Source organism: Tursiops truncatus, chromosome X (assembly GCF_011762595.2).
Source record: "Tursiops truncatus isolate mTurTru1 chromosome X, mTurTru1.mat.Y, whole genome shotgun sequence".
Classification (NCBI taxonomy): Eukaryota; Metazoa; Chordata; class Mammalia; order Artiodactyla; family Delphinidae; genus Tursiops; species Tursiops truncatus.
Window position 1 is genome coordinate 16,620,550 of NC_047055.1, and position 24,021 is coordinate 16,644,570.

At 42.5% G+C, this 24,021-nt stretch overlaps 1 protein-coding gene across 5 annotated transcripts in view; it reads left to right on the forward strand.

Annotated features, from left to right (window-relative positions):
- GPC3 (glypican 3) overlaps positions 1-24,021 on the forward strand; it is a 444,369-nt gene that overhangs the window by 280,871 nt on the left and 139,477 nt on the right. For all 5 annotated transcript variants that reach the window (XM_073799647.1, XM_073799648.1, XM_073799649.1 and 2 more), the window contains one exon: positions 8,581-8,706. In XM_073799647.1, the coding sequence (XP_073655748.1) occupies positions 8,581-8,706 (126 nt within the window). The remainder of the gene's footprint in view (positions 1-8,580; positions 8,707-24,021) is intronic.

The following is a 24,021-nucleotide window of genomic DNA, read 5'->3' on the forward strand; positions in this document are numbered from 1 at the left end:
TATAAGTAATATAATGTTTGTTTTATATATATTTGTATTACATTTATAGTATAATATTAATAAAATATCGTTTTTATATATAGCATTATTATATATATATTATATATATATTATATATTGTTCAACTCAGCAGAAATTTGGGAAACACCTATTATGTGCCATAATGTATACTGTGCACTGGAAATCAAAACACAGTCTCTGCTCTCCAAATCAGTCTAATGTGGAAATAGACTTAAACAGCGATCATTTCAAAAACAGTTTTATAAGTGCAAAGAGGCAGCCTACAGGGAAGGAGAGAACCTCTGCCCAGGTATAGTGGAGGCTTCACTGAGGATGCGGTATATTAATTTGTAACAGAATCACATGCAAAGCTTTTTCAAAATAAACACAGTATTCCAGTCGCATTTTGAGATCACCCTGTCAACCTAGACACATTGATAAGTAGATAGGACGTTCGTTTATTAAGGTCCTGCTGCCATGGCTTCTGTCTTGGGCTCTATGGGACCTATTCCCTTTCGCCTTACCAGGGAGGGCTCTGTGGATGTTGATTCCTCCAGGGAAAGAAAAAATCGGTAAATGAGTTTTTGGCTAAGCACCCAGATTTGACACTTTGTTTAGATTCGTTTTTGAATTTGTTGCTAACCCCCAAGGAGAAGAAAGGATAGTAAGAAAAATTGCAAAAGCCCGTAGACTTAAGTAAGTGATAGGCAGGCAGGGCTCCTTTGGGGGTTGGGAACGTGAGCCCACCCCATGGTGTTTCTCATCTTTTTTGCACACTGACGCAAAACTGAGATGGAGCCCTTCCTTCTGAATTCTCTGGCAGAATAAGAAAATAAAACAACAGGAGAGTGTCTGATTTCATTTAACTCTGTCAAATAGCATTGTAAACCCTCTTAGGGAGAGTGGAGAATAGGGGATTAAGATGATCTCTTGCTAAATGCACTGCCCCCCTGCAATCTGATGTGGCAGAGTGTTAGAACCTCTATACATTTCTCAGTATGTTCTGCACAGGATTTCACAGTCCAAAAGAATATATGTACCTCCAGCATCCCTCACACCCATGCTCCAGCTCCATCCTCCGTGGTTAAGAATATGATAATTAGAAAGGAACCCTATTGTAGCATTCAGTCTGTGGAGGTTGTGAGCAAGCTGAACCTGATTATGAGTTGAAAAGCCCCGTTGCCTTATTAAAATAAAAACACACAAAGAAACGCAGGATTCCTTTGGTAGCATTCAGAAGTCATCCGTTTGTTTTGTCTGCCCCCAACTGGGTAGTTTGCAACACACAACTAATCTTAGAAATAGCTTAGTTCAATTTAAAGGCGATTTGATACTCAACTGGTGGCCTAAGTATGGGACTCAGCATTCCTTTTGGATACAAATATTGAAAATATCTGTCCTCAGATTTAAAACAGTGAGGGTAGGACAAGATGCATAAGTAGTACAATCAGAATAAAAGAAATGACATTTTCACAGGCCTTTCCAACTCTAATATTTTCAGCTCCTCTCAGATGTCAGGCTTTCCCTCCTTTGCCCTATTGAATGTCTCTTTCACCACTTCCCCTATGATAATGTGTACCTTGTCATTTGCATATCGCCCATAAAGTTTGGTATTTTATGACATGAGCAATATCTTTCCCTTTTCCAAACACAAAATCTGTAGTTGAATACAGTCCATTCAGCATCTACACACCGAGCTTCTGGCCCAGATGCTAACCTGTGAGAAAGTCACACAGTCCCTCCACCCTTGTGAAAGTACATCTACGTATTCCAGCCTTCCCTGTCCCGCACTCCCCCTCCTCCCTTTCCTCTCTGACTTGGTCTAAAGGGGCAGTGGATTAGGTGACACTAGTAAATGACCTAGAAAGAAAAGAACAAAAGCTGATCTCAGCTCCCTGGTCCAGAATCAATGCTTACTCCCACTCCCTCTCAGACTGCTGCCTTCCACCCTCTGAACACAACAAAGTATGTCCTGAGTGAATCGTCGAGTTTCAGCTCTGGTGCAAGTCATTCTGCCCTGAATAGGACTCTACTTCTTTCAGCTTTTGTGAACACCATCTATGCTGGTGTAAGGATTAGGCTCTGAGGACTACGAGAAGCTGCTAACCTAGTTAGGGGGACAGACACGCAAATAGTTTTGATGCATTGAGGGGTGAGTGCCAAAACAGAGCTATGTACAGAAGAGTGGCAGCGTCATAGATGGGAAGGTTAGCAGCTCTCTTGCGAAAAGGTAACTCTTGAGCTGGGTCTTGAAGGAAGAGTAGAAATTCAACAGATGGAGGAGGGAAACGAGGGTATTCCAGGCAAAGGGAACAGTATGAGAAAAAGTATGGGCTAGTCTCTGGAATGTAGAAAATTATAGCTTGGAGTCAGACCATGAAAGGTTCTCTGCAGCAGAAATAAGTATGATTCTGCATCATTCTAAGGATAAACAGTTTATGGGCTTTTCTGTGTTTTTAATTTTTTAAAAAAATAATGAGCTCATATTATTTTATATTAAGAAAAGTAAGATCCTTAATGATAAAGGAGAAAAGTTCAGGATCTGCAGCTGGGGATGAAAGGCTGCTTTTTACTTGCAGTGGTTTCCAATTAGTGCTGCTTTGATGCCTGCCCAAGCAAATCATTGCAAGAAAGCAAAGGGAATCCCCTCGGCCACAACCCAAGAAGGGGACGCTTCTCTTGAGGATGGTGGGAGCCCCCCCAGGGAAGATCACGTGCGCCTAGCTGCAATATTTCAAAATGGCTCGTGCACGCAAAGGGGCCCTGTCCTTTAGTTCCACATTTAACACATTGGATAGACTCTTTTTCCTGAGTAGACTGCTGTGAGCGAGCATTGGGTTTGTCCCAAGTGAGAGCTGTAGGGTTCACTATTTATATGTCAAATGGTATGTTTGGCATGTATGATTAGAATAAAGTGGAATTCGAATCAAAGAACATTCCCTTCAGTCAAATTGTTTTCCCATCCTGGGCAACTAATTGTCCAAACTTTTATCCTTTTTTTTTTTCAGAGACAATTCAGTTGAGCCTTAGTTCATGGGTGGAGATTCTTTTGTTGTCTGTCATGGGTTACTAGCACAAAGAAAAGAAATCTGGACTGAGTCATACATGGGTAATTAATATGTCACTTAATTTAGTTTCAGGTATCTTTCTTCAAAGAGATAAATAGAAATATATTCAACTCACCTCCTTTTAAAATTATAAGCAGGGGGATAGAAAGCTTTATTTAAGAAAAGGTAAAAATAAAATACACTTAATTCCCATGCCAGAACAAGTTTAGGAAGGAGTGACAAAGAAGAGGAGAAATAAGACAGGCGCAGTAAACCCAGTAGGCAGTAAACTACTCCTGTCACACTCTGCTGCTTGCAGGGCTGTGATGTCAGAGGACATTATTACCTGTTGTCGCCCTCTTTTGAAAAGCTCATTAACTCTCCAACAGTTTAGAAAGTCTTCTACCCTGAAAAATAGGATGTCTGGCTTTCCTTTCAAAAATCAAAGTTTCTTTGGAAACCAAAATTTGTTTTCTCACGGTATTTAGAAGCCTTTGCGTGAAGGAATGGCCTGCACCGTAACACTGTATTTGGGGACTCAGAAGTATTGGCCAGTTTGCTAAATGTGCTGGAGCCCTGCTCCTCGTTGTCACAGAAGTGGCTACTGCCTCATCTCACAGGTCCTGGGAATTACTTGAGAACCAGTATTTATTTCATTATTTTGATGTTCTTTTCTTTTTTTTTCTTTTTTTTTTTCTTTTTTTTTTCGGTATGCGGGCCTCTCACTGCTGTGGCCTCTCCCGTCGTGGAGCACAGGCTCCGGACGCGCAGGCTCAGCGGCCATGGCTCACGGGCCCAGCCGCTCTGTGGCATGTGGAATCTTCCCGGACCGGGGCACGAACCCGTGTCCCCTGCATCGGCAGGCAGCCTCTCAACCACTGCGCCACCAGGGAAGCCCTTGATGTTCTTTTCTAATCAAATCTACCTGGGATTCTAGGTGGGTTCTAATGGTAATAATATACACTGAGAACCAAAAAGAACTCAGTGAACAAGCCTATCAAGAAGAATAGGTTTTAGAGAAATAAACATAAAACTTTACTGGAGAGGAACGTCTAGAAGGAAACATATCCAAATATTAAGTGTGATTATCTGGCTGGTAGCACTATAAATAAGGTTTTGTTCCCCCTTCTACTTTTCTGTAGTTTATAAATTCTCAATAGTGACCATATATTTCTTTTATGATGAGAAAAAAGCAGACTTCATTTTATTTTTTTTTTTTTTTTTTTTTTTTTTTTTTTTTTTTTTTTTGCGGTACGCGGGCCTCTCACTGCTGCGGCCTCTCCCGCTGCGGAGCACAGGCCCCGGATGCGCAGGCCCAGCGGCCATGGCGCGGCATGTGGGATCCTCCCGGACCGGGGCACGAACCCGCGTCCCCCGCATCGGCAGGCGGACTCTCAACCACTGCGCCACCAGGGAAGCCCCAGACTTCATTTTATAAGATGAAGGAAGAAATAGATTTTAACCACTGTTTGCAGCTCTTGCTGTGCTGAAGTTGTGGCCCTTATAAATTTCTTTTCTCACCCTTCACCCGGGCCGTTGTTTCATGTCCATCCAAACCTGGCTCTTTCCCAGCTCTCCTGATCGTCTCTTTCCACTATTCCAAGGAGTATCTCTCTCGTAGACAAAGACTCTCTTTCTCTGAGACATATTTCACCTCTTCTCTACCCTTTTTTGGAGGTAAATCTCAATAACAGCTTTATTGAGATATAATCCACACACCATACAATTCATCCATTTAAAGTATATAATTCAGCTGTTTTTATTATATTCACAGAGTTGTGCAACCATCACCACAGTCAATTTTAGAACATTTTTATCACCTCAAGAAGAAATCCCACACCTTTTAGCTATCATTCCCCAACCGTCATCCCCCCCCCAGCCCAAAGCAACCACAAATCTACTTTATGCCTCCCTAAATTTGCCTGTTCTGGACATTTCACATAAATGGAATCATATAATATGTGATCCTTCATGATTGGTTTCTTTCACTTAGCATAATGTTTTCAAGGTTCACCCATGTTGCAGCACGCAGGAATACTTTTCTTAAGACAGAATAATAGGGCTTCCCTGGTGGCGCAGTGGTTGAGAGTCCGCCTGCCGATGCAGGGACACGGGTTTGTGCCCCGGTCCACGATGATCCCACACGCCTTGGAGCGGCTAGGCCCGTGGACCATGGCCGCTGAGCCTGCACGTCCGGAGCCTGTGCTCCGCAACGGGAGAGGCCACGACAGTGAGAGGCCCACGTACCGCAAAAAAAAAAAAAAAGAAGAAGAATATTCCATTGTATAGAATATGTGTTTGTTTACCTATCTGTCTTGTTCCGCCTTTTGGCTATTGTTAATAGTACTGCTACGAGCATGCGTGTACATGTACTCATTTGAGTACTTGTTTTTAATTATTTTGGCTATATACCTAGTAGTGGAATTGCTGGGTCATGTGGTAACTCTATGCTTAACTTTGTGAAGAACCACCAAACTATTTTCCACAGTGGTTGTGCTGTTTTACATTCCCACCAGCAATGTGTGGGAGTTCCAATTTCTCCCCACCCTTCCCAGCACTTGTTGTCTTTTTTATTATAGTCATCTTGAAGTGGTATCTTACTGTGGTTTTGATTTGCCTCTCCCTGATGATTAACCTACCTTTTTAAACTCGACTTCATCTTGGCGTGGTCTTCCACATTTGATACTCAATTTCGGCTTCTTAGACACAAATCCTTGTGAGGGCCACCACCCCTTTCCTACCACGCAAAGACCATCTAAAATGCTTTACCAGATTAGTCCAGTGATTTACCCAGCCCAATAGCTAGCTAATTTTTGAAAAAGAATAACAGGGAAAATATTTAGGGAGAAAACATGGTTGTACTTTTTAATAGCCACCTTAAAATATGAAGTATTATTTATCTTGCACATGTAAAGTTATCTGGAACTTGAAAACAACTTAATTATCTTGCATACATAAATTTATCTGGAATATAATATATATTTCATATATATACTATATTTATATTCTAGAGGCTCATAATAATGAAAATAAATTGCCAAATGGCTAACACTGTGGAGGTGTTACTCTGTGCCAGGTACTATGCTAAACACTTTATATGCATTGTCTCATTTAATCATCCCAACAGCCTATCATTTGCTTCATTTTACAGATAAAGAAACTAAGCCTCAGAGAAGTTTAGAATCTGTCTAGTAAGATTTTACTGCTAAGTAAGTGAGAGAGTAACTGGCATTTGAAACTCACGGGGGTCAGACTCCAAAATCAGTGCTCTTAGCTACTACTCCCAATGGGTTTTAAGGGGCTGTTCTGAGAATCCAGCCATCACTATATCATATTTCCTAAATGAAACTGTGTTCTAAATTCAAAATAACTAATTCAGAAGCAAGTTTTAAAAACACTATCTCTCCCTAGGTCCATCCTGTATGTCCTATGGAGGTAATGCGTACTCTGTGATACAGGATGGTCTGTTATTTCTCCAAGTTACCTTGTTCAAGTTTCAGAGAGATTCCCCGAGTTCTAGAATTTGATGACCTAGACATTATTCACAGTCTTTGTGGCTTTCTTAGACTTTTATTTTGACCCCACCAAGTAATATCCCTTCATACTAAAGTTGGAGGTCTTAGGTTTATTGCAGCCCTTTGTCCCCTCGACATTTAGATAGACCCTCTCTGAATCTTCTCCAGTTTGTCAGTGATCTTTATGATCAGCCAAGGAAAAAACTGCAAGAGTTGGGAGGCTGGAAGAAGTTCAGAGTGTTATGTTTGTTTGTTTGTTTTAACTTCTAGGGAAGTCAAATTGGAAGGCTTTGCTATGAGGTTCAGTTTTTCTTGCTATGTGCTATGTTAGTGAGACAGAGTTTCAAGGTAGGAGGAGGCCTAAGGGAAACTTTCATTAAAGGGAGGGCCATCACTTCCCATAGACTAATGGCTGTATTCCATTTCCTCATGGAATGAGGGGAATTACTCAGGCTTTAGTCTTTCAGTTTCCACTCTTGGGAACCGTATTATTACCTTGTAAAACAGAGCATCTCCCCTATTAGCATTAATTGAACCCATCTTTTTCCTCTGAGAAACTAGAGTGTTGACTTTTATCTTCAGAGCCCTATACTGAGCCTCTTCACTTTGGAGATTGACGGAGCTCAGCAACCAGCAGTAGAGGCTGTGAGAGGGTTTGAGCATAGCAGGAAGTAACTGTTGGGGTATCAGGAGTTATATATGTCTCAATAACCCTTCTCGAGTTGTTCTGTACATCACCCTGGCTTTACTGTGACCCGAGCCTTTGTGAAGATGTGCTGAGTGTCATAAGCGCACTCTCTCTCTCTTTCTCTAAATTATTAGTTGAAATGAATTGTTTTATGGTAATAAAATGGAAAATGGCATTAAATGCAAGACAGTTATTTCCACCAGTCTTCCTCTTTTGGCCAGATCTGAGAACAACCCCCAGAGGGCATTTCTGGGCTCCTCTAGAGGCCTATATATCAGGTCAGTCCATTGTTAGCCTGGAGACAATATTGCATAATTACTCCACTGCCAGCAAATTCCCTGGTGAGAGTCTCTACAAACTTAGTGAAGACTTCAGATAGACTTGAATATATATGAAGTACTCTTTAACTTCCTTTCTACAAGGAATATTTGCTTTAGAAAATAAAGAGTATTTTATTTTGGTTTGTTTACTACTGGACATCTATTGCATAGATATTTTAATATTTCTTAATAAGCATAAACACTTCTTTCCAGTCTATAGTGTCTTATTTTGTATGTCCATGTACATCTGAAAGAAGATAATAGGCCAAAAGTTTTGCTGGGTATTTATGGGTGTGTGTTTATACATATTTGTATATATAATACGTTCGGTTGGTCTCTCTCTCTCTCTCTCTCTCTCACACACACACACTCTTATAACATGAAAGCTAGAGCAAATATATAATAAAATATACTAGGACCCTCCCACCCCACCCCCATAGGAACCACAACGTATAAACAAAGAACAAAGAAACCTTCCTCCTTTAGCAGATGTGAGTTTCTCTGACGATATTGTCAGGAGAATTTCACAGAGCTTATACTGCTCTGAGCACCCTGCGATTCTGATCTGCAACTATTAGCCAGAGTCTATATGAAAAGGGGCCATCTCTAGGGTAATAGCATTGTAAATTACAATCATTGCACTCAGTTACACTCAGAAACCAAAAGATAGATGTAGTGCTCCAGTGTGCCTTGTAATCAGCACCTTTGAGAATGTGGGTAACAGCATCAGAACAAAAAATGGAAGCTGAACGTGTTAGAAAAATGGATGGTGGAATTAAATCATCCTTCTGATAGGAACAGCACCTTATATGGCAGGCAAATTTTTTTCTATCATTTTACTGATTTAAAAAACCCTAAATTGTGGCCTTGTAGCCAAGAATGTCTTTTTAAATGATTTATTGCTCTAATCAGCCTGGCAGAGCCTTTCTGTCATGCTGATAAGCAAATTAAACTTTCCTCATACTGGGTTTACTTGCATCTTATACACAGATGTTTTGTTTTTCTTTCAGGGAACTAATTCAGAAGTTAAAATCTTTCATCAGCTTCTATAGTGCTTTGCCTGGCTACATCTGCAGCCATAGCCCTGTGGCTGAAAACGACACCCTTTGCTGGAATGGACAAGAACTCGTGGAGAGGTAATCTTTTTCTAATGTTAAATATAGCAGTATTTGAGGAATACTCATCATATGTTCATCTCAATGTTAGTTATGTCTTCTCTCCATTAATTTCATGAGAAAAATTCTAGAAAAAAACATACACATGAACATCTCTGACATGGCGGATGCCGTCTATAACTTATAGCCCTCATAGAACGTACAAACTTTGAAGCACATGGAGAACTGTGGATTCAGGAACATTGTACAAATTGTAAAGCATAAAACAAGTCTTTTTTTTGGGGGGGGGGGTGTCTTTGGCTTCTTCATCTTCTCATTATGTGGGACCTTATTGATTGATTGATTGATTTGAAGAAATCATATTTGTACTAATAGCTGTTACTTATTGAGAGTTAACTACATGTTAAGCACCATGCTAAGTGCTTATTTGTATTAACTCTTTTTATCCTTACATCAATCCTATGAAATAGCATTATCTCCCCCGCCCCGTGCCCCGTGTTCTAGATGAAGATAGAGGAAAGAAGAAAGCGGAGGGAAGGAGGAGTACCACTTCACAGTATTTTTACTGAAATGTTTAATCATTTGAGTGTTTCTTAGTATAATCTGTGCTAACATTCGTCATCTCTGAAGAATTTGCTTATTGTTGGAAAGGAAATAATATATATTCATTTCTTCAGCAAATATTTACTGAGCATTTTCTAAGTGCCAGTCATGTCGAAGTGAAAAGAACAGGCAAATTTTCCTGTCCTCAGTGAGCTTTCATTCTAGTGGGCTAATGGTATTCCTAACCTCCATTGCTTTGCATGTGTAAGGAATAGCTTACAATTAAAGAATTAAATCGGGAGGGTAGAATGCTTAGGAAACCATATGGAGTTGATGAACATGCTTTCAAAAATGTCTGTGCAAGGGGTAGCATGTTGTAGAGGAGAATACAGAAGAGACCTGGATGCAAGTTCTGAATCTTTCACTGACCGCTTTTTTAACCAAGGGCAAGCGACTTAATCCCTCTGAGCCTTAGTTTCCCCATCTAAAAACCGAGATGGTTGGATTAGAGCACCTCTAGCTCCGGCAGTCTATGTGTTTTATTTCCTTATGGATTTATACATTCATCCATACCTTCAACATTTATGTTTGAGGTACTATGTGTTAGGCACCAAGGTAGGAGTTAGGGATATGAGGGTGAACAAGAGAGGCAAGTTCCTTGCTTTGAGGAGCTTACATTTTAGTGGAACCCAATATCCGGACACAGGATAATTAATCATGGAATTAATTAGCAGTGTAATGTCATGGACAGAGGAAGGCTTTGGCGCCAGATGAACTTGGATTTGCATCTCAGTTCTGTTACTGACTGCGTGTGGCCTGGGGTGAGTCACTTCACCTAGAAAGTCTCAAGGTCCTCTTCTGTAAGGAAGGGGCATCTCACAGGGTTGTTGTACCTAGTAGGTGAGGTAAAGCCCCTAGCAGACTGGCAGATAATGGAAGCTCAGTTCATGTTACTTCTCTTCTTTCTCCCTTCCCCCGCCACCCCTCCTCTTCCCAATGCAAAGTAGAACACATGCCTGAAAACAGCTTGTTTCTCAACTAAGCTTTGTACTGACCTGGAACAATGAGAATGAGGTGCTAATGAGACTGAGGTTGCATGCCACCCTGGAGATAGACTTCTCTGTAGCAAATGTGAATCAGGCTGGAGGGATTAATGGCCCCATGCAGCCCACTCTACTCTGGAGAAATGGTGTATCTTTATCGCCCTAAAATCTCTATCAGGTACTGAGTAGAATCATGGAAATGTACCTAACTGTTACCACATATTCATTTAAATTGTCAAAGAAAAGCAGTTGGTATTTGGCTTTATAAAAAGCAGATGCCTTAAAACAGGTATAAATGATATAATATTTAAAAAGGAAAACGCCTACAGGTCAAACATGTGGTTCTTGCATAAACTTGATGAGAGACCATCCCAATGGCTTACCCATTGGTATATTAAGATGGTGAAAAATGAACAATCCCTGAACACTAATTTGTTTTAAGCAGCATATCTTGTAACCATGGAAATTTTGGTTTATATTTATTTACTAAAGTAATCATTCATTTATTTACTCATTTAACAAATATTTGAGTACCTACTGTGAATCAAGCACTAATATGTTTCCTCACTGTTGTGATTGTTTAGAGCAAATGTTGTAACCCCACTGGATATGTCTTCTGGTATATCAGATGATCCAGTTTTAGCTAATTCAAAAGAATTTCTTGTCAGGCAGCCCTATGTTTTTTTTTATTTTTTATTTTGTTTGGCTGTACTGGGTCTTCACTGCTGCACGCGGGCTTTCTCTAGTTGCGGTGAGCAGGGGCTACTCTTTGTTGTGGTGCGTGGGCTTCTCATTGCCGTGGCTTCTCTTGTTGCAGAGCACAGGCTATAGGCGCGCGGGCTTCAGTAGTTGTGGCACGTGGGCTCAGTAGTTGTGGCACGTGGGCTCAGTAGTTGTGGCACGTGGGCTTCAGTAGTTGTGGCATGTGAGCTTCAGTAATTGTGGCACGTGGGCTTCAGTAGTTGTGGCACGCAGGCTCTAGAGTGCAGGCTCAGTAGTTATGGCGCACGGGCTTAGTTGCTCCACGACATGTGGGATCTTCCCGGACCAGGGATCAAACCCATGTCCCCTGCATTGGCAGGCAGATTCTTAACCACTGCGCCACCAGGGAAGTCCCGAATTAGTGGGATTTTTAAAAATTGAATTTTACTCATATACTACTTCATGTTCAGTATGCTTTCATGAAGGATGTTGTCCTGGAACCAAGAAAGTCCTTTTCTATCAAATGGAAGAATCCAAAGCCTGCTAACTTTAAATGAGTCCAAAAGTTAACTAAATGCACTTCTGCACCGTTAAAATAACTGTTAAACTTCTTTGTTTAATTTGCTAGCTTTTAATATCTTAGGATATTGAAAATGATCAAATAAAATAAATATTATAGTATGGAGGAAAGCCATTATTCCAAACTCTTACTTGTACTTCTGAAAAAACAATTTTTTCGGAACAACTTTTATTGTTGATATATACTCTGCAGGAATAAAAGAAGGAAGGAAGACAAAGAAGGTGGGAGGAAGGAAGGAAATCAAACGTGTTGGTAGACAGAATAAGGATAGTGTAATCCAGGAAGTGACCCTTCCATGGTTGGCAACCTCGGGTTATAATTAACCTGTACTTTAATCACTGACCTAACGCAACGATGGGACTAGGGAATAGTGTCGAACTAGATTTTTACCAAATTACTCAAGAATATACATTTAATAATATGAAGTTCTATAGCCTGAGGACATGTGTGCCCTCTGTTTGCACCATTTATGAAGATTAGCTTTGCGCTGCATGTCTCATCTATAGTTAAATCCTCTTTCCAGTGCTTTTCATTTAATTTCTCATTTAATTTAGTCTTAAGTAACAGTTGCCAATTCATATTGTCAAGTGGCTTGTGACTTTGTTGCTTTTATAGGTTGGATTTGTGTTCCTTTGAAAATATTTTACTTTTAGTCAAGAAAATTTATGAAAAGCAAGGATCTTGAAAGAGAACAAGACTTGTCAGTGGAGACAGCTGATTAAAAGGAAAATATTGACGTTGAAGAAAATATTGATCAATATCCATGTCAGCTGGGTTATCATAGCTGTTTATAACCTCCTACTATGGACATACAGATCTTTCAACTTTTAAAGAGTCAAACAAGTCACTGTCTCTCTCAATGAGGTCATATTTCACATCCTTTCAATTTTTATCTCTTATGAATAAAATCAATTGAACTGTGCAGGAAAAGAACGTTTTCACAGATCTAGTCTCAGGGAGTACCACATAAGCATCATTTGTCCTTCTCACCTCCCCCTCCCTCCACCACCTCCTCATCTTGGCTGGAGATAAATATTGGCTTCCAGGATTTCACAGAGAAATCTTCAAATTAGCAAGCTTGGCTTGTGTGAGGTATACTCCATCATGAGAGTCACCATGTATCCTACAGGCAAAGATCTCCTACCATTGCCAAAGGCAGAAAATCCTCCTTCTTTTGCCTTTGTAGAACTACAGTGAATTTCAATTACAGAATCTCTGAGACCAAGAGAAAAATAAAGGAGCCCATAGAAGTAAGCTAACACTGGGTTTAACAGCTAAATGTAGGCTTTGCCTGTATGAAGAGTGAACAAATTAGCAAATACGTTCTCAAACACCTTTTTAGAACTGTTAGGCCAAATATCTGGATAATTGGCTGAAATTTTCACCCTTCTTCTGGATGGTTTGATACTATGTAAGCCCTATTTTATTGTTTAATCAAGTTTATTTTAAAATAGCATAAGAGAGAAACTGTTTGAACCTATACATGTTCAAAAACCTTAGTTAGAAAAAAATACTGTTTTTTTCCTACATTTAACATCTGATAATGCAGGTTCCTTCAACAAAGATTGAGCACTTACTATGTACTAGGCCCTTTGGGGCATCCAGTGATAGGTAGAACGCAGTGCCTGCCCCTGCTGAGGAGTTTACAACTTAAGGAGAAGAATGAGAGGAAAAAAGTCAACCAGCCTCCTTCCTCAGCAGTCCAGGCAGAGCTCCCCTCAGAGCCGTCACAGCAGAGGCTCCTACCCATTTGTATTGGGCGTGCATGCTAGTGTGTGTGTGTGTGTGTGTGTGTGTGTGTGTGTGTGTGTGTGTTTTATTATGGTGAAAGTCATATAATATAAAATTAACCATTTTAAGGTATACAATACAGTGGCATTTAGTACATTCACTATGTTGTACAATCATCACCTCTATCTTGTTCCAAGACTTTGTCATCACCCCAGAGGAAACCTTATACCCATTAGTGATCACTTCCCATTCTCCCCTTCCTCCAGCCCCTGGCAACTAACCAATTCTGGATATTTCATATAAATGGAACCATTCACTTAACGTAATGTTTTTAAGGTTCATCCAAATTGTAGCATGTATCAGCACTTCTTTTCTTCTTGTGGCCAAATAATGTTTCATTGCATGGGTATAGCACATTTTCTTTATGCAGTCCTCAGTTTTCCACCCATCTTTATATTAACCCTGAGCAACTACTGCTCTAATCAGGCTTTTCCCACCATTTCTGAATCAGCTTGGCTCACCCTTAACCTTGAGGACAGGACAGCCTTCAGGTCTCCCATCCCCATCATACTTGACCACCACCTAAATGCTAGCCTCTCCTCCACCTGGCCTCATGTCTATATTCCTTTGCATTTTTTTCTCCCCTGAGTCTTTTTCTCTCAGCGCTGTGTGTATAGTCAGCTGGTCTCTCCTGCAGTCCGCATACCTCCTATAGGAGTTTATACTTCCCTAGTGACTTGGAGGTTTATGAGTTGCACATATACAACTACTTACACTTTGTGGCACGATGCCTCAGTTCCCTCTGTATCCAGTCCTAGCTGGTTTTGTTGCTCCTCTATCATGTTGCTGTGCTCGATGGGCCTGGATCAAAACGTCAGCCCCACAATACTGCTGTTATCCTCTGGCTGATAGATCTGCATGGCCACTTTTGTTCATTATGGATCAGTATCCATTTTGTATTTTCTCGGCATGACTCTGGGACTCTCAGTGGAGTACATGGGGCACCTGGCATTAGAGAATCAACTCCCTGAGATCCGCAGGGGCACATTGCAGTGAAGGTGCGTCCTCTCCCTCCTACGCAATCTTACCTTCCATTTCACCTGAGAAATGATATACATACACACTCACTGCAAATTCTCCCTTATCTCCACTGATCAGACAAGTCTTCCAGTGTTTATAGTGCCTCTCCAGGATTTCTCTGCTTAATTGGAAAGGCAGAAGCAGGAATATACAAAGCAATTATTTTAATTCTCAAGGAGTTTTGTTCTTGTCTCTAAACCTTCTGGATGCTTCAGAAAAGTAGTGTAACGATACTGTTTTTCTTCTGCTGAGTTGGAGGGATAGACTGTGTCATGTCAACAAGTGGGAATGAATGAGAGAACCATTAACACCCAATTCCTGACATGTACAAAATAATGTTTTTTTTAAATGAGATGAACAAAACGGCTGGGTTTTGCCCTATAATGTAGGAAAGGTGAGGGGAAATAGTCGATTCTGTTTTTATAATGCAGTTATTTTAAGAACACTGTTTTGAGGACTTGAGGTAGGGGAAGGACCAATTTCTAGCACTATCAAGGTTTTCACTGGTTTAAAGAGCAAAATGGAAAGACCTTCAGGATCTTCAATCTGGTTATGAAGGAATTAATTGAAGAAAAGACCGATGTGTGGAGTGTATACATATTCAGACACACATATGCACTTGCACAGCTCATTCCCATCGCATCAGAACAGGCCAGTGATATGTAGCAGTCGCTATATATAGCTCCCATGTTCTCATGCTAAAATAGGTTATTATTTGAGTGTTGTTTGTTAGTTTAGGCTTACGTTGTAGCTTTTCTCCAAAAGGCTCAAGGCAGTGTACATAGAACTTTGAATATGGGCTAGCCAATGAAAACACCAATGGGGAGGCAAATATAAAATAAAAAACAGAGCCAAGAGGAAGTGGGCACAGGAAAGAAAGTCAACAGCAGATCATGGAAATAATATTGAATGGTATTGAGTCACGTCCCAAAGTCATTTACTTCTGAACTTGTTTAGGCACAAGTCAGACTAAACTCCTGCTGAAGCCAAGGCTTATAGCTCTTCTTATCAGCCCCTGTTGTGATGGTCGGAGGGTTAGAAACTGTGGTCAGCCTTCAATACCCCAGCTCTTCTCATCGCTAGTTCTTCCTTTGCCCCCTATCCTGCAGGAAGCTCTGCCTATGAAAGGCTGGCAGGAGGGAGAGAGGGACAAATAGGGCTTTGGTATATATATATATATATATTTTTTTTTTTGACTGGGAAAGTAACTTTATTTTGTTTGGAGCACTGTCTACCTCCACAGTTCTTGGTCCCCTTCAGACATTTTTGGATTTCATTTCATTCAGTTTTCCTGGAAACAGAAACATGACACTTCAGTTTTTTCTGATTTGAGTGTATGTCCTAGAATGAAAATACTGAGGTATAGCTAGTATAGCAGCTTATATATTCTAACTTGCTTTAGGTAAGTCAAGATTTTTCATGAAAAAGTTTTGAAGGAAAAATAGATTACATAGAAAATGACTTGACTTGGTGTAGCATGAAATATTTGTGTCAGCTAGAGATTTTTTTATAATCTTGGTAAGGTAAGACAGATAAATTTGGGGTACGCTCCCATGTAATAATTCCTCTAAGGGCTTACTTAGACTGACATATTTTCCATTATAGATTTATGTCAAAAGTTGTCTTTAGTGACAGCTATTTTTCAGAACCTACTCTGTGGCAATACAGTGACATTTATCCCTTAAGATTATAGTGTCACATACAGCAGCTCTACCTGCAGAATTGAGTGAGAAAAACCCAGCTTATCCTACTGACTGACAGCATAATATGGTCTGCCACGTTCAGGATGGGCTGTACTTGTCAACTGTCAGGTCTGAAGTAGCAGGAGGAGACATCCTCATGGCTCAGCAGTGATGTCTGTAGCCACCTGTGGAAGGCTGGATGGCTTATTCTTGAAGCAGATTGTGTTCTCTTAGTTCTTACGCCAGCCCCACCGTGCTCAGTTGGATCATCTCATTATATGGAGAGCATTTGGGGCCTCCGAGGCAGGTCCCGGCATATCCATACCATCAACAAATCAATATCACCACACAGCTTCCTCTTTGAAATGTGATTCTGAAGATGGAGTAAGACCTGTCTCCTCTCACTATCACTGCTCTGTGCACCAGACCTCTTCTATTTTTGCTGGGAAGGCTTAGGAGATGGGTCCACGAAGGACTATAATTGCTTTGAAGAAATTATTTATTTAACACATCAGGGCTTCTATGTCCTTGAAGTATTTCTCCTTCTGAGTAGGCGCTTTGTTAGGTCACAGACTGATTTCACTGAGGCTGCCAGTCCTTAAAATATCTTTGGACATCTTCTTTAGGAAAAGCCTTGAGGGCATATGGCCGTTCCCGCAGTCTGCAGGTTGTTGGTGTTCAGCCCGTTGGTCATCAGTGGTACAGACAGTTATAGGGAGAGGACCCTGAGAGGTTAGGATGCATGAAGCAGGTGCATTATCAGGAAGGAGTGAGTTCAGTCATTAGAACGATACAGATGGAGATTTTCATCCTGGTTTACACATTGACTCTGTGCTTCTGGCATGTCATTTAGCATCACGGTTCTGTTACCTTGTTTGTAAGATGGGCATAATGGTACCTATTGTGCAGGATTGTTGTGAAGCTGTGTGCTGGCCCATAGGCCCTGAATAAATGATAGCTGTTGATGTTATCACGTCATTAGAGTGCGGCTGAGCAGGACAGTTAAAGGTCCAGAGCAAGGGTGAAGAGCTGTAGGCCATTCTTCCTGTAAAGGTAAACTGGATCCGGGCTAAATATCTACACATCTTTTGGAACCAAACTGTTGAACGGGGAGGCTGCTCAAGCAGGGCCATAGCATTTGGGATTCATTTGGGGTAAGAGGATAATAATGGGACGCTTTATTTCTTGTGACACTTAAACTGGCTTTAAGTGGGCTTTCCAGAGAGGCATTCCAGAAATGTTTTAAGTCATGTCAGAATCGTTGATGGGCCCCAACATGGTTTTGGCTGTATACATTCTGGTTGATATTTATTTACGAATTTGAAGTCTGCCATTGCTTTTTATTCACCCCTCGGAGAGCATGTAAGGGAGGTGACAAATTGATTGAAACAAGGCTGCCGGAAGGCACAAGTGCCCTGGCCTTTTCCTGGTGAAGTAGACAGTCAGTCCTCGAGTGATAGCAGTGTCACTTCATCAGAACACCTTTGCCTGACACAAATGGGACACACCTGAAACATTTTCATGCAGGTACTCTGACCCAGGAGTGTTATTTCTGGTAGTCAGTCGCTGAGTATCAAGAAAATGGACTCTTGCGGCTCCGAGTCTGAAGGACAGGGAGAGGCCTGTTAGGGAAGCCTCTTTCTTGGGAGCCTCTTGCCGATGGCCCTGCTCTTAGACCCCTCTGACTGCCTTGTTGTTGGGACTTTTGTGGTTGTGGTTTTCGTTTTTCTCCCCTGCAGGCTGCAGGACATGGTCGGCAGGTGCCACTTCTTTACTGCCACTGGCCCCAGTTCTTCCCCCAGGGTAAGTTTTTGGGATCTCCATTGAAAGAAGCTCAGCTCTCCAGTCTTTTTGCCCTTTCTTCCTATACTTAAGCAAATACAAAATATTGCTTGAGTTTCTCTGATGATTTTTACTGATAAAGTCAAGCAGTTGGGAGTTAACAGAAAGCGCACAGAGGCGAATTGCGCAGTTTCATGGCAGTGGTAAAAAGCCATGGGCTAGAGTGTTTCAGCTCACAGCCTTGGGGTCAGCAAGCCTGGGTTTGGATTTCTGCTCCAGTATGTAGAAGCTCTTTGTCTTCTCTGAGCCCGTTTCCACATCTGCACAATGGAGTTAATAATCTCTACTTTTAAAGGATTGTTGAGAGAATTCAGAAAGATGGTGAAATACAGAGTATAGTGCCTGGAACACGGTAGGCCCTCAAGAAAGGGTAGCTATTACTGCTGTTATTCAATAAAATAAGCCTATAAAAATGGTCCTTCCAGTTCTTTACTGGAAGAGAGTTGGAGCCTGGCTTTAGCTCCCTTCAGTGACCCATTTCTTAATTCTTCAGGGAAACAGCTTTACGTGCTCCCTCGGATTTGTATCGTTTTTCTTCTCCCGTCTGCAAAAACATTAAAATCCTCATCCCAGGCCCTGCTTGGCACAAATGGTGGGCATTTGGGTCCACTGGTGATCAAGGGAGAGTTATTTGAATCTATGGGTACGTACTGGACTGGCCTTCCTACCTTCAATATCTTGTTTTATAGCAAAGGCAGTTTCAACAGTTCCTCCTAGAACTTCTTAACAGCGATTGACTCAGGTAATCTTCCTATTTTACTTACAATAGAAAGCAGGAAGGGTCTAGTCGTCCAATGCTCTGAAGTCCTTTCTGTCACCCTTGGATTAACCTTTGTGGAAAAGGAGAGAGGTCATTAAAATCGGTCATGATTTCCCAATTTCTCAAGCCAATGAATTTTACTTTTTTACGTGAGTTTGGCTTTGATCCTTGGATTTGTCGCCTCTGTAAGGAAGTTTCACTTCCCTGTGAAGGAAAATGTATTTTCATTTGTAGCTCCGGTGTCACAGGAGCGTCCTACTTTTTGCCTCCAAATATTTTAGTGATCTACGTGTCAGATGGATCTTAAACCACCCTAGGGGCTTCCCTGGTGGCGCAGTGGTTGAGAGTCCGCCTGCCGATGCAGGGGACACGGGTTCGTGTCCCGGTCTGGGAAGATCCCACGTGCCGTGGAGCGGCTGGGCCCGTGAGCCGTGGCCGCTGAGCCTGCGCGTCCGGAGCCTGTGCTCCACAACAGGAGAGGCCATGGCAGTGAGAGGCCCACGTACCAAAAAAAAAAAAAAAAAAAAAAAACCTAGTTTGAGCCATTCATTGGCCCGTTTTGTCCCCTTTCTCACTTCTGGGCACAGCTTCAGGCCCGGAGCTGGGATGAGTCCCTGTTTCATGAGAGCCAGAGTGAGCTGGCCTCACCCGAGGTCAGGGTACACCAACCTTGAGTTGGAGGGATGGGTAGGGGGTTACGCTACACAAGAACTCAGGCTGAAAAGCTAATGACCAGGACCATCCTAGAAGGGGCCAGAAAAAGGTACTGTGCTGGCTCACCTCTCCTTATCCTTGACTCAATGGCATCTCTTCTGAGGAGCCTGAATCCTTCTGCCCCATATGCCCTAGTCTGGGTTAAGACCCTCAGCACATAGGTGTCCCTCTGGCACGTCTCCGGTTACATGTTTTCTCTAATCTTCCACTAGAAGACAAGTACTGTGTCTTCTGGCTATATATCCTCGTTGCTTAGTTGTACCTGCCATAGAGTAGACTCTCTATACATTTTTATTGAATTCAATAAATAAACCAACAAACATACTTGTTGGTAACAAACCAAAGTACCAGATCTAGCTTCCCCGTGGTATGTCTGTGTGCCTTTGGACAGGTTTGCTTAAACTCTCTGTTGTTCTTTTTTTCTCCTTTATAAAATGGTGTAATTAATGCCTCCCCTGGCAACCTCATAGGGTGTTGTGAGACTCCAATAAGCAAACATGTATGAAATAGCTTTGAAAATTGTGAGGCGCCCTCCATTTACTAGGTGTTAATGTAGAAAAGTAGATCAGATCCAGAGGGAAGTTCTACCACGAATAAATGGAACTATATGTTGGCTAATTAACACAGCATTACTGGCTCTCTTTATAAACACAGAGCTTTTAGCAGCTTCCCGAGTATCTCTCCCTATGCATCTCTCCAAAAATATTACTTTAAAAAAATGTGTTTTCCTTAAGCAAATTCACCTACTCCCACAAATTCTATTTTTAAACAAGTCATTCCATGGTGTTGAATAAACCAATTGACCCGGCGTAAGGAAACACTTTGAGGGATTTGTAGCATCAGTTTAAATTAATGAAAAGTCTGAGTGACAGACTTTTACAATAAATGCAGCTTCATTACTTGCAAACACATATAAATAACAGTGCTGGGAATAGAACATGGAGAAAGACAGCCTGCATCGGAGAATCGAAGTGAACAAATAAGAACCATTGATAATGAGGCTATTGCTGTGTGAATGTCCTGCTAAAGACCATCATCCTCAAACTGGCTAACGTTTCCCTGGTGAAACCCATTTATTGAAGAAACTCTTCTTTTCCCCCTTCATAGACGCGAAGAAAGTCCTATGAAAACCCCCTTCGCGTGGCTTCTGGATAACACAGCTTTTCCAAACCCCAGTGGATGGCATTTAGCAGTAGTGCTCTGCACTCTAATTATAACAAATAGAAATTCTGAACAGCAAACACCTTCTGGCCGCTACGGCGATCAGCTTGTTCCAGTTTGCCCAAGACTTTCCAGTTTGGGCACAGAAAGTCCCGAGTCCCAGGAAATTTCTCAGTCTCAGGCAAAGAGGAACAGTTGGTCACCTCCTGGCACCTGTGCCCTTAGGAGCTACTAAATATGGGAAAAGGCGCAGTTGTAGGAGGTTTACATTTGGATGGGTGCAGGGATAGCTGGGGAATTGCAGCTCTGTTGGGTTTTCTACCTTCTCTATTTACCTTCTCTTACCTTTTCTTGCCTGAGGCATTCTGAAAACTTCTCTCCTCTTCCCTTTGCCCCCTCCAAATCCTGTCTGAGGGTGCAGTGTAACTTCAGAAAGTAGGACTGAGAAGAGGGGCTATAGCTCAGTGGTAGAGCATTTGACTGCAGAAGGTAGGACTGAAACAGTGAAGGTGCTTAATGATGATAATAGCTAACATTTCTATGGTGCTTACCATGTGTGCATTAAGTTAATTCTCACCACAGCCTTCTGATCTGGACATGATTATTACCCCCATTTATTGATAAGGTTAACAACAAAAGCCACAGCACTAGTAAGAGAGATGGGATCCAAAGTCAGACAGTCTGTGCTCTCTTACCCACTATACTGCCTGTCAGATGCTTGGCTTCTCTCCTTCATGGGTTCAAAACCCTCCTACCTTCTTCCTGTTCTTTTTTTTTTTTTAATGCGGTACGCGGGCCTCTCACTGTTGTGGCCTCTCCCGTTGCGGAGCACAGGCTCCGGACGTGCAGGCCCAGCAGTTGTGGCTCACGGGCCCAGCCGCTACGCGGCATGTGGGATCCTCCCGGACCGGGACACAAACCTGCATTCCCCTGCATTGGCAGGCGGACTCTCAACCACTGCGCCACCAGGGAAGCCCTTCTTCCTAATCTTGATGGAAACCCTGATCTAAGCTTGCTCTCCTCTCTAGTCCAGCAGACCTGGGATGGGTGTCCTGTCTGGCTTTCCCTGGCCTGTGCTGCGAAATCCTATCCTTTCCTTGGTCTCTCTCCAGTCCAGACCCAGTAAAGTTGCAGTACCTTTCCTGCCTCTTGCACTATGCTTCTGTGCTCTCAGATTTTCTCAGGGCCGGAAGGTGGCATCTCCTGGGAGAAAGAGCCGATGACCTCCATTCCATCTCCTCTACACAATATCTCTTATGATGAAGCCATTGCCTCTGTATCCCCTGTGGAGCTGTGGAGCCCATGCAGGTAGAGACCCTTTCGCCCTAGACTGGAAGTCCAGCCTGGGTCTTAACTCTACCACGAGCTGGTTTGTGTGATCTTGGGCAAGTCACAGCCCTTCAGCATTTTATTTATAAAATGAAGGAGTTAGACAGGATGACCTCTAAGGCTCTTTCAAGCTCTAACAGGCCATGAGATCCTGTGGCAAGGATATTTGAGGGAGGGAGGAGTCTGAGAGGATGAGGGATGCCATAAAGCCGCCTTGGTGACTTTGAATTTCCAGTTCTTTCCCTGATGGCTTCCCAAACAGACCAAAGTGAAAGCGATTCAAAAGGAGCCCCGGGGCGTAATCATTCTCATTAGAAGAGATCCTCCAGGTGTCTTTGGGGCTACAGGGGAGCAGGTAGGTTGGCTGTTTGAGATGTTGTCAGAGGTCTCAGTTTCTGGTGTTGGAGAGTTTGGTGTGAAATTCACATAATTACACCTTAAAGAAATTGTCTTCCCCCATAGCACCTCGTGACCCCAGTGGAGCTTCTGAGCAAAAGAAAGGGAATTCAGTGTCTTGCTCCTAATAATATTTGACACAAACCACCCAGAATGAAAATTAGAAGCCCTCTAACCACAGAGACATATCATTGAGGGGAGAGATACATCTAGAGGAGTGCCGAGGGCTGAAGGGCAGGTAAGAGCAGAGGGTACAAAGTGGCTGAGAAAACCCAAGGGAGGGAGAACATTCTCTCTTTTCCGAGACCCTCCGGGCTAGAGAGCTAGGGTAATTTTTGACCTAGCTGTCCTTGTGTGCATTGCTGTGAGCTTTTATGAAGTATTTATGTATGTAGCAGTTTATGTTTCACCAAGTGCTTTACAATCCCTTTTATTTGGCTTGGTAAAGTTTTCCTGGAATCCCATCTATTTTACGATCAGCAGAGTCACTTTTGTTTGCTTAGCACCTCCCTGTGTACGGCCTCACACAATAGGCCACTTGTTCCGGCAGGAGAGCAGGTGCAAAGAGTCAAGGAGCTAAAGGCACCTGCAGCTCCTGGGGCAGTTGGAATGGGGGTGGTTTACACTTCAGTTCACCTTTCTTTCCCTCCGTTATCCTTTAGTTTTATTGCTGGCAACTAGAGAGCGGCAGTGCCAGGCTTGGACCTGCCAAGGGCAGAGCTATTCTGCTAGTCAGACCTTGGCAGTGTGGTAGGCTCTTTCCCCTGTGCTCGTAGCTCTGTTCCGGTTCCTCTGGCCATGCCCACCGTGGCCACTGTCTTCCACCAGGCAAACACCTGCTGAGTGTGTTTCCTTCTGCTACCCAGGGCTCTGACTGCAGCTTAGATTCTGGGGCTCTGAGGCTGATTTTAAGAGAAGGCAGCAGAAGTGACGGCTCCACTTTCTTCAGACCAGACCTTTCAGCGTCCTTGGGCAAGTCTAACACCTTATTCTTGCTAGTTCCTTCTTCCTCCCATCAGTCACAATGGCGTTCTGTGCCAGCTCTCTGGGTGTCACGATGTGATGTAGGCTGCTGTGTGTGTCCTCGGCTCATGAAGTGGTAGAGCTGCGTGCTCTCAATCACAAGTTTGCAGGGGAACCCAACACAGTCACTAGTTGAAGATTTCATTTTCTGAGGACCAGATCTGCCAAAGCCAAAACCAGGATCTGGTCCGTGAAATACAAGCTGGAGATAATGAGCTAGAACATTGGAAAATTCAGTACCTCCAACTGTCACGGTTCTGTGGCTGAGCGCAGGGCTGTGTAAGTGCTTAATAGGTAAGTGTGGAATAAAGGGTATTTGCATTCTATACTGATGGAAGACAGCAAATCCTTTCTCTGACCCCCAAAACTGAGAACCTAGAAATTTCACCATCAGATTTGAAACCCTCTCAAAGTTATTGCCTTGACCATACAAATATAACAGATGGGTTAGAATATTTGTTTTCACAACAGTAAAATCTCATTAAATCAGGCCCAGAAGTGGGCCAAAGTTTACAGTATTGGAAAAGGGTTTGTGATGCAAATTGATATCGCTAGCAGGTGTGTATCTTGGGTGGGCTCAGTGTCAGGGGCCCAGTGATTGGTCCCTGGGGATGGGACAGAGGCTGAAGGAGTGGTGCTTGGGCTATGGGAACTGTCCTGGCTGGCTGGCCCGAGTGGGAAGTGACCCACCACCTGAATACTGATGTTTGCTGGGGCACCGGCAGGAACTCTGCCGTTCCCTAGCTAGCC